Source organism: Acanthopagrus latus, chromosome 22 (genome assembly GCF_904848185.1).
Source record: "Acanthopagrus latus isolate v.2019 chromosome 22, fAcaLat1.1, whole genome shotgun sequence".
Taxonomy (NCBI): Eukaryota; Metazoa; Chordata; class Actinopteri; order Spariformes; family Sparidae; genus Acanthopagrus; species Acanthopagrus latus.
The window spans coordinates 7,939,718-7,953,136 of NC_051060.1; the positions used below are offsets into that span (position 1 = coordinate 7,939,718).

Below are 13,419 nucleotides of genomic sequence, written 5' to 3' on the forward strand. Positions count from 1 at the left end.
CATCAAAAATGTTTGTGCCAGAAAAAGAGTCCCATAAATGCAATGTCTGCATTTTGGACTGTTGGTTGAACAAAGAAGGCAATTTGAAGACGTCACTTTGAACTTCTTACAAACATTTTTGTACAGGTTGTTTTAACCTTTTAAAGACTGAACTATTAATTGATTAATCATAAACGTAATTGGCAGTAGTGATTTTAATCATTAATTGTTGATAAGAATTGAATCTAAACTATAAATGTATGTACCGACAATCAAAGAGAAATATTTGCTTATCAAATATATCACTACTGGCATACTGGTATGAGATAATGCAATGATTCCCCTTGATTTTTTTGTAGCAGCAGAGTCAGTAACCGAGCAACACTAGGGGGGTCTAGGGGCATCCCCCCAGGAAGAAAATTTTGAAAAAATAACCCTTTAAATGGTGACTACTGGTGAGATTTTTTTAAAAAAAAAATTTGACAGATTGAGACTTACAAATTGAGTCTCATTCTTACAAGAGACCAGTTCATTGTACAAATGTGCCTTGAACTGGGCAGAAACAAAGTTCATAATTTGAGTTAACTTTCATCTTAATTTTCTTTGACATTTATCATTAGCACTAAAAAAATAATAATGAAGTGGCACAATGCAGAAATGTATTTGTTGAATCCAATTCATTTTTACCTATACCTCTGCTTATATGCTACTGGTTTGGAGTCAGTGGGCCACATGATGTGGATGCTTTTGACAAAAAAATCTTATATTCTGCATATTAATATTCATATAGAATAGAGTAAGCACTAAAACACAATAGAAAGAGCTGTGTCTTATTTGTCCAGTTTAGTAATACAATCTGCTGCTGGTTTGGAGTCACTGGGCCACATGTCATGGAAGATATTGATTAAGTGCAAGAATTTTGTACTAATATGTTTATGCTAAGTAATTTAATGACGGTCCCTAAATCAGTTTCCAGCGTTTCAGCACGAGGCTCTGCGAGGTGAGCTAACCGCCCTCCTGCTGCTAAAACCGGGAGAACCTCATGCATTGCGGCTGGACCCGAGTGAATATCCGCCGAATATCCAACCTAAAGCTAACTTCACCCCGGTGGTTTACGTAGCGTAGTGTTTTGCCTTGGAGTGTGGACAGTAGGTCTGAGGGGGCTTCAGACGGCCCTGTCAACTTTACCTATCTAGCTGCTAGCACCATTTAATGAAAGCTAGCAACTGGGGTCTAATGAATGTAACAAGCGCAGTAATTTTGCTCACAACATGGGGTAAACAGTCAAATCAGAGGCAGTTAATGATGGAGCTGAAGGATACTTAGTGCTTGCACTGTGTCAAACCTATAGTCACCATTCGGCCATGATTTTACACCTACAACAATCATGTGTTTCCCTTACATGCAGAATGCATTCATTATACGAGGATTTTGTCTATTAAATAATACAAAAACACATTCTATTCAAACTTCTATAACATTTAAGCCATTTATTAGCCTCCATCTGGGTTGGAGCCCCGCGATTAAAATTAGGTCCCTTGTGTTAGTTTGAGTCAATCATTCAAGTAACTTGGGGTTTACTTTCTCCATTCTTTTAACTTTAGCCAACTCTGTTTGCATTGGACATAGATCATATCAGTTGTTAAAACAGATTTTCTATATAAATATCCAACTTATTTCATATATTATTGATAATTAACTGATAATCAATTGTTATAGAAGCTTACTGTCCAAAGAAATCACTTAAAATTTGCATCCCTCATCAGCAGATTAATCGATAATGACATCATTTCTACGACTGTTCGTATGGTAGAAGACAAATTTCCTATTTTGAAACGCAATGTGAAAAAATGATGTTACAATTCCACTATCAGTGAGAGCAACATCAGTTCTGAATGGCTGAATCAAACTGTATCAGTCTGGCTTCAGATCACAGTGCACTGTATCTTAATGCATTTGCATCGGATCATGGACCTTGTATCTAGATGCATATTATCCAACTGTCAGAGAGATTCACACTCCTAAAGATGAAATGGACTGGTGCAATCTCCAGTAATTGTTTAAGTATGGAGGAAAACTTATTGCTGCTACAGAACAAGAAAAATCATTTAAGCAAACATTACACGCTGAATACAGCCGATTAAATTTCCCCTGGCTCGTGTGGCATTGGCTGAGTTCACAAGAGCCAGATCTATTAAATTAAATTCAGTAAAACCTAGTAAAAACCTCCCACTACATCATATTTTTGTGCCATAATGGTTGCACAATTTACTCCTTAGCCAGCAGCTATTGGTGCATGGAGAGGGTATGAACCATTAGTCGATGCCCCACAGTTCCTGAGCAAAACAGTTTACACAGCAGTTACAAGGAGCACAGAAATATGACAGAATCGTTTCCTCCGCTGGCCACTGCTGTCAGTTTATTGTGTGTTAGTGTGCTGACAAGTCCATCCCGCTGAACCTTTGTACTTCTCTCAGGGACAGTTGTATTGCTGTAGACATGGTGCATAAAGACATCAATTATATTTCAACTCCTTCCTTTTCTCATTATTTCTTGGCGACAAACACTCCTGGCTACTGTCATTACTTCTGTATTCATAAGTCTCAAACAGTCGCCTTTATTTGTTTAACAAACCTTTGTCTCTTTGAATAACTTTTCTCCCTTTCTATGTCTGGATTTATCTGGAAACCGGGGCTGTGAAGTTAATCAAAATATTGTCATAACCTTAATGTGCAAATCGGAAAAGCTGCAATTGTATCAAACATAAAATGGATGACAATACAGCATTATAATGAAAAACTGTAGTGCTGCAGAGATGTCTTGGCTTACAGATCACGCTATCCAGAGGAAAGGAAACATGTTTGTTGAGTACAGACCTCAACAACTGTCACATCATCACGTTTTAAGTTGTTTCAGTGGAAATGAGCATTGTGATGCAAAAAAGTAATTATGACTAATTGTGATTCATATCACAATAGCATATACCTCATCAGACTACATACAGATGACATTAAATGCATCATCAATAATATTTTGAATGAGACATTCTTCCAGAGCTGATAAGTGAAGTTGCTATGGAGTCAGACATCTCGCATCTTTCTCATCTCTGTTGAGAGCTGCACATGTGCAGTATCAATCAGGCAGATGAGGCACGGAAGCCGCTAACAACGTTACTTTTTAAATATCTTTCACTTCAGCATCTGTTCTCGAACTAAGCAGGCACTGAACGATGTTTGAGCTCTACTTGAACAGAAATGGATGGAAAAGTATCAACAAGACCGCAGCTGTAATTTTAACACAAATTTTAACACATTAGCATGTGCTGCGCGTGCTGCGCGTGCTGCGTGTGCTGCGTTTCCATCCATCGAAGCTGACCCTGACTGCTGCAGAGACATTTGACCTGGGAGTGAATGCTGATCCCACCCATTCACATGAAATACAAAAGGTGCACCTAAAATTGTGTTTATTTTTCAAAACTATTTGGGTCATTGCAAATTATCTTAACCTGTGCTTTGACTTAAATGAATAAAAAACACAAAGTGTTAAGAAATTTAAATTAAATGTACAATTACACCTTCATACACCTCAATGAAAAAGTTAGCTGCAACAGGGGTGGGTGTAACTTATTAAAATAAAAAGGCTGCAGATCATTTATTTTACTTTCGATTTGTATGTCAGTAGACTAAGGAATCCTACTCATGACTCAGCCCACAATTAACTGAAGCAAAAGATGCAACATAATGCCCCTTTTCAATTAAATCAATTGACACCCAAGTAACAAAATACAAAGATTTGCAACCCTGAGAGCAACCACTGTGAAAAGTTAGTCAGGAGCCCTTGGTTTTACTGTATTCAAGTATAACAGGGGTCCCTGTTACGTGATTTCATGTCATATCTCATGCTGTCGTGCTGTATGTGATCTTTCAGACAACATCATTTCCATGATGGTTTCACAACTGCTTTCCCATTAAAAAGCACTTATTTCAAAGCGCATGCAGAAAGCACTGAGTATCAAGGTAGCTTTACATCTCAGTATTATGCTAGTGCGGCAGATCAGAAAACAACAACCTCCTGCTGAGACAATGCTGTTTGAGTGACAGGAAGACTGCTGGAAAATACTGCAAATAAGGCAGGATTATGCACAGAGGATTGCATTTGCAGTGGAAATTCAGGTGTAGAAAACCTCTGCAAGTGATTGAGCTGCAACACTGAACATCAACAATTTTGGATACAGAACAGTGAAGAGGATTAAAGCTAATCTGAGGGCGTACTTGTCTACGGTACTTGATGTTCTATCATGTAAAGCAGATATAATCCTTGGTCTTTGGTCCCGAGATTCCTAAACTGATATCCGTAAAGATGGCCATGTTTGCAGTCACAACTTTAATGGAGAAAAGACAACGATACTCTTATTTCCGTTTCTCCTTAATGAGCAGCTCCTAAAAGGGATACTTTAATGAGGCTGGTTCTACAATAAAGGCAGACATGAAAGGAAAAGGGGCAAAGTGTGTGTTTTTACTCACAGACATATCTACACGTTCCTATGTTATTAAGCTCATCAGCAAACGCACAGCAGGTTTTCAGAAACGAGCACTGAAAAATATACTTTTCTACAAAATCTATAAAGCCTTTTATTGCCTTTTCTGTTCCCGCACATTTTCTGAGGACTTTTTTTCCTTTCTTTTTTTTAGATTTTAAACCCAAGTGCAAGAATTTTTTTCATTAAAAGATCAATACTGCTATTAATAAATGAAAAGGTTTTGTCAGCAGCACTTAAATTAAATGTGAATCAACACTCCTCAATTGGGCTAAACATGAAGATCCCAACAGCTTTTTTGCACCTTTCAATTAACTTAAACTACTGCGTTCAAATCATGCTGTTCATCTAGTAATGCGAGGGGTTTACAGATCCTATCTTAAGCCTCCTGAACTGCTTACAAGATCATCAAAGCTGCTGTTTTATATTTACAATTGAAAATATGGATGAATAAAATGGTACTTTCCTAGCCAGCTGATGATTATGCCATATAATGGTTTTCAGCCTTTGAGGCTAATGTCAGCTAGCATACTAATGTTGAAAAAACTGAAAATCTCACTTTCAGTTCTTGCTAAAGAGAACAAAACAAATTCCAAACTTGTTTGACGTTCTGCATTTGTTTTTCCCGCTGTAGTGCATTACCAAAGCAAGTTTTTGCACTTCGCTAAACTGTATTTTGGTTATGTCTGCTTTCCCACAACATCACAAGAGGGAGAGGATAGTCCTTGGGTGCTCAGTAAAAAACCTGTCAAGTGTGAAGACGATTGGATGAATGGTTCACGAGATATGAAAATAAGATCCAGACAGAGAGAGGGATTCATTGCTTCATCGTCAGATGTAACAACCCAATTATCTCTCCATTTGTTTTGCATGTATGTAAAGGTTCAGCAACTCATACAAGTTCTTGAACAGACCATGTTATTATTATTTGCATTGGACACACACAAACACACACAGACAATGAAGCTTTATCCTTAGTAGCAATGTAGAAAAAAATCAACAAATAATGAAACACGAGGAAGGAAGAAAGGCAGCAAACTGCTATTAATCACATCCTCCACCTTGTCCATCCAGCAGTGTTTGAGGATGTGTGCGTGTGTGTGTGTACTTGTGTTTGTTCGCACTAAGAAGTATACAGTAATGGACTTGTGTATGGATTGGATGCATTTTTGGCTCTTTGCCTCGGGGTTTTATTGATGACATTGTGGAAGAGGAATCAGACTCAATACACTCATTTCCTGTCTACACACACATTTGTTCAACTCCCGTGGTCATGTGTAACATCTCACTCATCAAATTGATTCTGATTTAAAGTTTTGCATTTTTTTTTTATGTTTTCAGGATATTCAGAAGAGTCACACTGACAGAAAGTCTTTTAATCAAAATATGTCAGACAGAAAGATTCGACACCTTTGATGACACACTAACTGCGCTGTGATCTATTGCCAGCACAGCCCAGCAATACCCACATTGCAAGAAGCTGCAACTTTTTTGATAAAGGTAAAAATGTGTTACAATACAGCACTATAATGAAGTGCTGCAGTGCTACAGAGGTTTGTTATGGACACAGTCTAGACATCATCACGATTTTGACAGTTTTTACAATGAAATGACGCTGAGGATGCAAAAAGGATCGTTCCCAATGATCGTGAATCACATCACAATGGCATCATCTGTTAGAAAACTGCAACCGGATCTTTTACAAGTCGTGCAGCCCTAACTGTATAACTGTAAAGGACATCTAGTTTTATATCATGCTATTAGGAATAGACTTACTATATAAAATATTGAAACACCCAGCAATATTAAGCAATTATGTTTACCATTTGACAACATGATTAAACTCATCATCATGTCTTCATAATGCTTGATGAGCACAAGTTAGCGTCTCTGAATAAAAAACAATTAGCTTATTAACTTTGGGTCTCTGGACTAAAGATACAATTTAAATATATTCTATTTTCTAAATGACTCAGCTAGGCAGATGGCTAAGTGCAGCAACATCAAGGCCTTTTTCCATCCTGACTATAAACAACATGAACGCGCACACACACAGTATACATATATATATACACTCTCTAATATCATTGTGAAAGAAACCAATAACTCATCATCTGTATTACAGCTCCCTTACAGTGACCTACATTTGGTGAGATGCAGTAAGACATCTACTCGTTTGTCTTGCCACGTCTCTGTATAAACTTTGCTTTAACACTGCTTCACACATTAGATCATGCACATAAAGACAGTGTTCACCTGAATCACAGCCAATAAAGGTCCAAATAAAACAGCCAACATGACTTTCAGGCTTTCTCTGAGAAATCACACCAAGCGACCCATGTAATTATGCATTTTGCTTTATTTCAGGAGCTTGAAATAAAACTTTTACGGGCCTTGGGAGTCCTGTGTTTAACCTTGGCGAGAAGCTTTCTAAAAAAAAAAAAACTCAAGTTTCTCAATGTTAAAACTGGAACTAAACAGTCCTAATATTGTTCACAGTGATAGCAGGATACTTTGACTGAGCCTCACCACATAGCAGACGGCAGTCAACAAATGATGGATACTGAAGACAGATTTGTCATTGGTTTACTTTTTTTTTTTTTTTTTTTTTTAAGTATTTTTTTGGCCTTTTCTGGCTTTATTGATAGAACAGCTGGAGAGGTAGACAGGAAACAGGGTAAGAGACGGGGAGTGACACGCAGCAAAGGGACCCGAGTCGGGAGTCGAACCCGGGTCCGCTGCAGAGCCTCGGCACATGGGTCGCGCACGCTACCGACTGAGCTATGCGGCGCCCGATTGGTTTACTCTAACAGGATCTAGTAAACACTACCTCCTCTTGTAATACTTGCATCATTTAATATCAACAGCAAACATCCCACCCTGCTTCTCTTGCATCCAACAGTTTTCTGACAAGTGATGTTTTCCTTCCTCAAACTACATGCAAGTTAGAAGCAGATTATGTTTTCCGTCCTGTGCATCTGGCAGCAACATATTTTAAAATGTTATGGATTTGGATGAAGCTCAGTAGCACAGGTGGCGATCTAGATTACATGTTACATTCAGATGCTGGTGGGAAGGAAAGAGATCAAAGATGTGACCAGCATCGCTTGCACCTCCTATTTGGAGGATGATCATACCCACATGATTAACTATAAACAATTGAGTTGACTTTCACTTATTGAGATGTCAGTCATAGTGTTCTTATCGGTCATTGTTGTAGGCCCTGTTCAGACCAGGTATTACCATCCTTTCTAAATGATCTGAAGTACATGTGTGAATGCCCCCAAGAGCTATTTAAGATCCAATCACTTGGACCACATTTAGAGGTGGTCTGGGCTGAATGTAATCACATTCTTTTAGGAATAACAACAGGCAAAAAGGATTACACACACACCATGTTCCATGTGGTTCACTGTAATGCGAATTGTGTGTTTTGGCTCTCTTAACTTGCCAATGTCAGCAGATGTCTGTGAACACACTGTAAGTATTTAAATAGTAACCGCAATATCTGCAGACCCCCTTAACAAAGTGACAACAGTAGACTGAGAAGATAGTTAAGAAACCTTCCAAAACAGCTGCTGAAAATGTTAAATCATTGTGCCTTCTTGTAAATTCGGCATCAAATGGAATACCTCATGTTCTTTCCTAAAATGTCTAAGTTTGTTGCAGCACCTCTGCACATGCCTGTTGTCTTCCACATCTAAGGTGTGTCTTGGGTGCCAACATTTAGCAGCCATTTGAACCATTGACAAACGTGGTCCCAGATTCCCTTGAAAAATTGCCCTATTTTGTAAGTTGCTGAGGTCAGACCCACTTTATACACTTTGTGAAAGAGTTAATGCAACCTCTAAATAATTTGTGCCTTCCTGTTAATTCAGTATTGAGTGTTATACATTAAATAGTTCCTGTCCCTTTCCGGGCAAACAATTAGCAGCTGTTTAAACACAAAGTATCAACTGATTTCACCTTAACACTACATTTAAGAAGAACTCAATTTTATTGAGATTTTACAACAGTAACCAAAACAGATACTTCTTTGTCAACAGACCCCAGACTCCCTTGAAAACAATGCACAACTTTTACTTAATTATTCTTATGAGCTCCTATTGTGCCAAATGGATAAAGGCTGGTCTTTCAAGGCACCTTTCAACCATTGGGATCAATAATTCAAGCCTCCACTGAATGCATTATTGTATATTGTATATATGAGGGTCAAGGCTTTTGCAAAATCAATCTCGCTGATCATTGCATGGTCACACACGCACGTCCTTACCACATTAAAGTCGAGGTTCTTCTCTACCCAGTCAGTCGCAGCATCGAACTCTTCAAACATTTCCATGATATAGAGGGTATCCAGAGCATCCACTATTGTGGCTCCCTTTATGCTGCCTGCAAGAGAGACAGATTGAAAGATTAGGAATAAACAACAGAATTTGGCTCTTTCTTAATGCACATTCTTCAAGGTTTCTTGTGTCTTCACAAAATGTGTTTTGCATAACATCTGTCTGCTTAAGTAAAACCCAAAAATGCTGGGAAGAAAGCAGAGTATAAAAGCCTCAGGTTTTACTTTCCCAAATGAGCAAAAACTCATCTAAATGTTAAAAGTGTGTTACTCAGTGTACCATTCCTTTTATCAGAATGAATGACAACAGGTGTTAGCAGCAGCCTCACTTAAAAAAAGCACTGAATAAACAGCAGAAGTTAAAAGTTCTGTTCAGAGGTTGAATTAATTATTTTGCACGACAGATGGTGTGAAGCAGCGATTATCGCCGCTGATGAAACGTCGGGGGTATTGCTCATCTCTAGTGATTAGCCTCATAGCAGGAGGGAAGACACACAAACCATCATTTCACCACTGTCATTACCCAAACCCCCCGACGAATCAAAACCCACTCGAACACCTTAGTCTGTGTATGTGCCAGGGAGCTCAAAAAATTCATTAAGCGTGCTGCACTGAGCCCTCAGCAAAGCTTTTAGTCCTAACATACTTGTTACAAACACAAGATCCCATCTGTCGGAGCTATCTGACCACTTAAAGACAGAAAAGGGGGAAAAAAAAAGAATGGAAGATGGGGAAGTGGAGAAAGTAACAAGACAATCAGTCAGAGAGATGAGAGAGAGACAGAGAGACACAGAGAGAGAGAAAGCAGATATGAAAAACATTAATACATCAGTGTATCTCGACCGACCTACACAGAGTCGGGCAAGCTGGAGAGAAAAACAGTCACAAGGAAAAAACGCCGAAATATAATAAGGACAGAAAAGCAGACCGAGTCGGGGGAGAAAAAAGTTTGAAAATGATGTGGAAGAGTCAAGATGAAAGCCAGAAAGCTGCAGGTTTGTTATTGTGTGAATCTGTGGGTTTATATCCCTCTGTAAGCTGTGGGAGGATGTAAAGGCAGCTAAAAGCTTTCCATTAGATACAATGCTGAATCATCAGCTAGAGGTGCAGGCTACCGCTGTCCATCAGTACTGTGCTCAGTGCTGTGCAGGGAAATTATTACTATTCCTTTAAAATCACCACTGACAGCAACCAGGTCAACTGTTACTGTTAATGTGGAGCACATTCTCATAGATACAAAAGCTATTTCAGAAAATTGCTGCTGTTACACGATAATTAATATTTACATTTTACATTTACAAAAAAGGGGACACTGAACCTATATTGGAAAGGCAGGTATTTAGGTAGGAGCTCCACTCTGCTGTTCCAGAGAAGATCTGAAGGTCACTGTCACTCTTCAAACTGTGTTAAATAGGGTTCTTGAAGCGTCCCTCTAGTGCAGTACTATAAAGGGCAGGAAAAGTCCAGGGCAGTCAGGGTGGTCTAATGAGTCAAACACTGGACTTTACATCTGGAGAACCTAAGAGTCAAGAGTGATTCCTTTTTAGGTTATGAGAGTAAGTTAACGTATGTAAAAGATGTCTCTTATTAAATGAATGACTTACTCTCATGTTACGTGACGCAAGTGTGAATAGTTATTTTAACCCAAAGCACGATCTTTAACTAAACCAAACCAAGTACTTTTTAGGCTGGAACCAAGTAGATTTTCTGCCTAAACCTACCAAACCATGACTGCTTGACAACATTAATAACAGTCCAAAAGTAGTAAAAAACAAACAAAAATAAATAAATAAATAAAAGAAGAAAAATGACAAAGAAATTGGAAAAATTGTGTAATTATTCGTAAACTGTTTGTCAGCAAGCTTTATTTTGAAGGTCTTGCTGGACACATGTTATCTATTATTGATAACTTTACCAGCATCTTAGTTTAAAGCTGGAGGCCACTGAACAACCTGCGGTATATCACAAACTGGAAGTGAGAATGTGTTGGCTTTCGGAAGAAGAAAGAAAGAATTTCAGGTGATAATTTGGCATTAGCATTCTACAATGAATGTGTAATAAATCATATTGTAGCATATGCATACAGAATTGTATCAAACATCAAAGTTGTTATAAAAGTCAAATGAAATACATTTTATCTATAGAGCACAAAAACACAACTCACATTTACAATCTATGAAATGTACGACACCCTGTGCCTTTTGATCCTCATTCTCAGTTAAACCCTTTGACGGCTCAGGTGGTTATCCCAATTCTGATAAATATTTGAATGATTTGTCAAGCCTATGTTACAGTGAGAGAAATCATGTGAGTGGAACTGTCAGCAGATCCAGTTATTATCATAGTCTCTTGTCCTTCCTGTTTTGCACTCATGTCACATTTTTGCTCCATTGAAACCTCCAGGGCGACAAAGAGAGGACAAGACACTTTTCTCCTGTCCATTGTCTTGTCACTGTGCTTCCTTCCCCTTCACTGCTCTTCCTGCTCCTGAGTGTGAAGTGTGTGTGGTGTGTGTGTGTGTGTGTGTGTGTGTGTGTGTGTGTGTGTGTGTGTGTGTGTGTGTGTGTGTGTGTGTGTGTGTGTGTGTGTGTGTGTGTTGTGAGAGGTACAGATGGTTGAACAGTGACCAGAATACTAATACAAAATATGAGAAGAAGAAAGTTAGAGAGGAAAGGTTTTTGCTGCAAGTTCAAGTTCAGAATTATCGACTTATCTTTGAAGGAAAATATTTCACATTGACATATTCATGAAGTGCTCTGTCTTAACAGTTTTTAAATTTCTCAAAAAAATGGCGAAGAGACAAAGGTCTGGGTAAAAACCATAGTTATTTATCTATATATCTATATTTCTCTCTCTCTTTCTCTCATATATAGTTGAGATATAGCTGAGATCAGTCTTTAAAAATCTGCCACTGTTCTACTTGTTGAAACCTTGACACTTATTTTAATCAATAGAAGCAACATGAGACAACACCTTTTAAGTAGCGATTGTATCATTATTTGTACATGTAAGGGTAGGAATTGCAAAATCTCACCAATCTCTATGTGCTTCTAAAGCAAAAATGGTAAATGTATAAGCTGTCCCACCCAACAAGTGAGAAATATTGTTAGGTGGACTGTGCTTATGTTGTAAAGCCTACGGTTTTGTTTCCTTTTGACTGCTGTGAAAACCTGACATCTGTGCAAAAAGACGACATTCAAATCAAAAGTTAAAAATATGAACCAAATTTGCTAATTTCCTTTGTCATAAATGGTAACAAATTCAATATTTTTTGGAGGCGTCACCTTGGGCTCAGGAAAATTGTGATGGTCATTTTTCACAATTCATTGGAATAAAAGATAAAGAATAATAATAATAATAAGAAGAAGAATAAAGAATCTAAACAAATATCAATAGTATAAAACGACTGTCAGTTTCGACCCTGGAAGTAGACAGATTACACTGATCACAGATTGAGGCCTTTCATCGAAAAGACCTCTAACGTTTGCTAGACAGCTTGTCCAGCGCCATGATGGCAGAGGGCACCAACACGTGCTAAAATCAGCTTGTTACCAGATTCAGGATTTGTGGGAAGACTCTAAAAACTGGTCCTTGAGGTTGTGAGAGCAGAGTCAGATGATCTTTGAGGTACTGCGTATGCTGCTGAGGATTTTGTCTCCAATTGCAACTGTGAGTATGGTGAAGTAGCAGATGGCTAAGCAGAGGGAGCATAGGGCGTCTATGATGCTTCTGAGAAACACAAGTGGTAGTGGAGGAGGACATAGTCTGATGCCTCTAAAGACAAAGAGTAGGGGGAGGACAGACTTTTTATTTGTTGGTGGTGGTTGGCTTGTCACATGGGGAGTTAAAAGGAATTACTCCCAGTTTCTTTGTTTCATTGTTGTTGCAGCCAGATTGAGTTCACCATTGGAAGACATTTAAGTAAACTGCTTCTTTGTCTTAGTTTTTGGAGCTACAACTATTTAGTCCACCTAAAGAAAAACAACTACCAACTGCTTTTTTTTTTTTTTAAAATCAAAGCATTGGCTGGTACCAGCTTCTTAAATGTAAGAATTTGCTGCTTTACTTCGTCATTTCTGTACATGGAGAATCTGTGGGTTTAGGACCATTGGTTCGACAAAAAACATTAGAAGAAGATGACAAGATGACTCATTGGTAAACTATTATTATGATTTAATTAAAAGATTTTGACATTTTAGAAACCAAATGGTTACTCTTTTAATCCTGTAAAAAGCTGGCAGATGAATCTATGATGGGCAGGATTACACAAAAACTACTGAATGGATTTCAACCGAACTTGAAGGAAGGATGGGTCTCGGCCCAGAATAGACCTCATTTACTTTTACTGCAAATCTGGATAAAGGGACGGATCCAGGAGTTTTTTTCTCCCTCTCTACATTGTGAGAAAGGCCATTTTTCGACACATTGGTTTATTTCTCAGGGAATTATGCATGGATCTTGATGAAACAAATCAGCACTGTTGGGATTTGGTGGAGTTTTATGTGCCCTACAGAGTGTCATTCTAGTTTTTATTTATTGCCCGTTTTATTGATAGTGTTGC

The 13,419-nt window shown here is 38.3% G+C and overlaps 1 protein-coding gene across 2 annotated transcripts in view; it reads right to left on the minus strand.

The window, feature by feature from the left end:
* The window catches only part of man1a1 (mannosidase, alpha, class 1A, member 1), a 150,747-nt gene that overhangs the window by 79,355 nt on the left and 57,973 nt on the right, over window positions 1-13,419 (minus strand). For both annotated transcript variants that reach the window (XM_037086112.1, XM_037086113.1), the window contains exon 3: window positions 8,790-8,905. In XM_037086112.1, coding sequence (XP_036942007.1) covers window positions 8,790-8,905 — 116 coding nt within the window. The remainder of the gene's footprint in view (window positions 1-8,789; window positions 8,906-13,419) is intronic.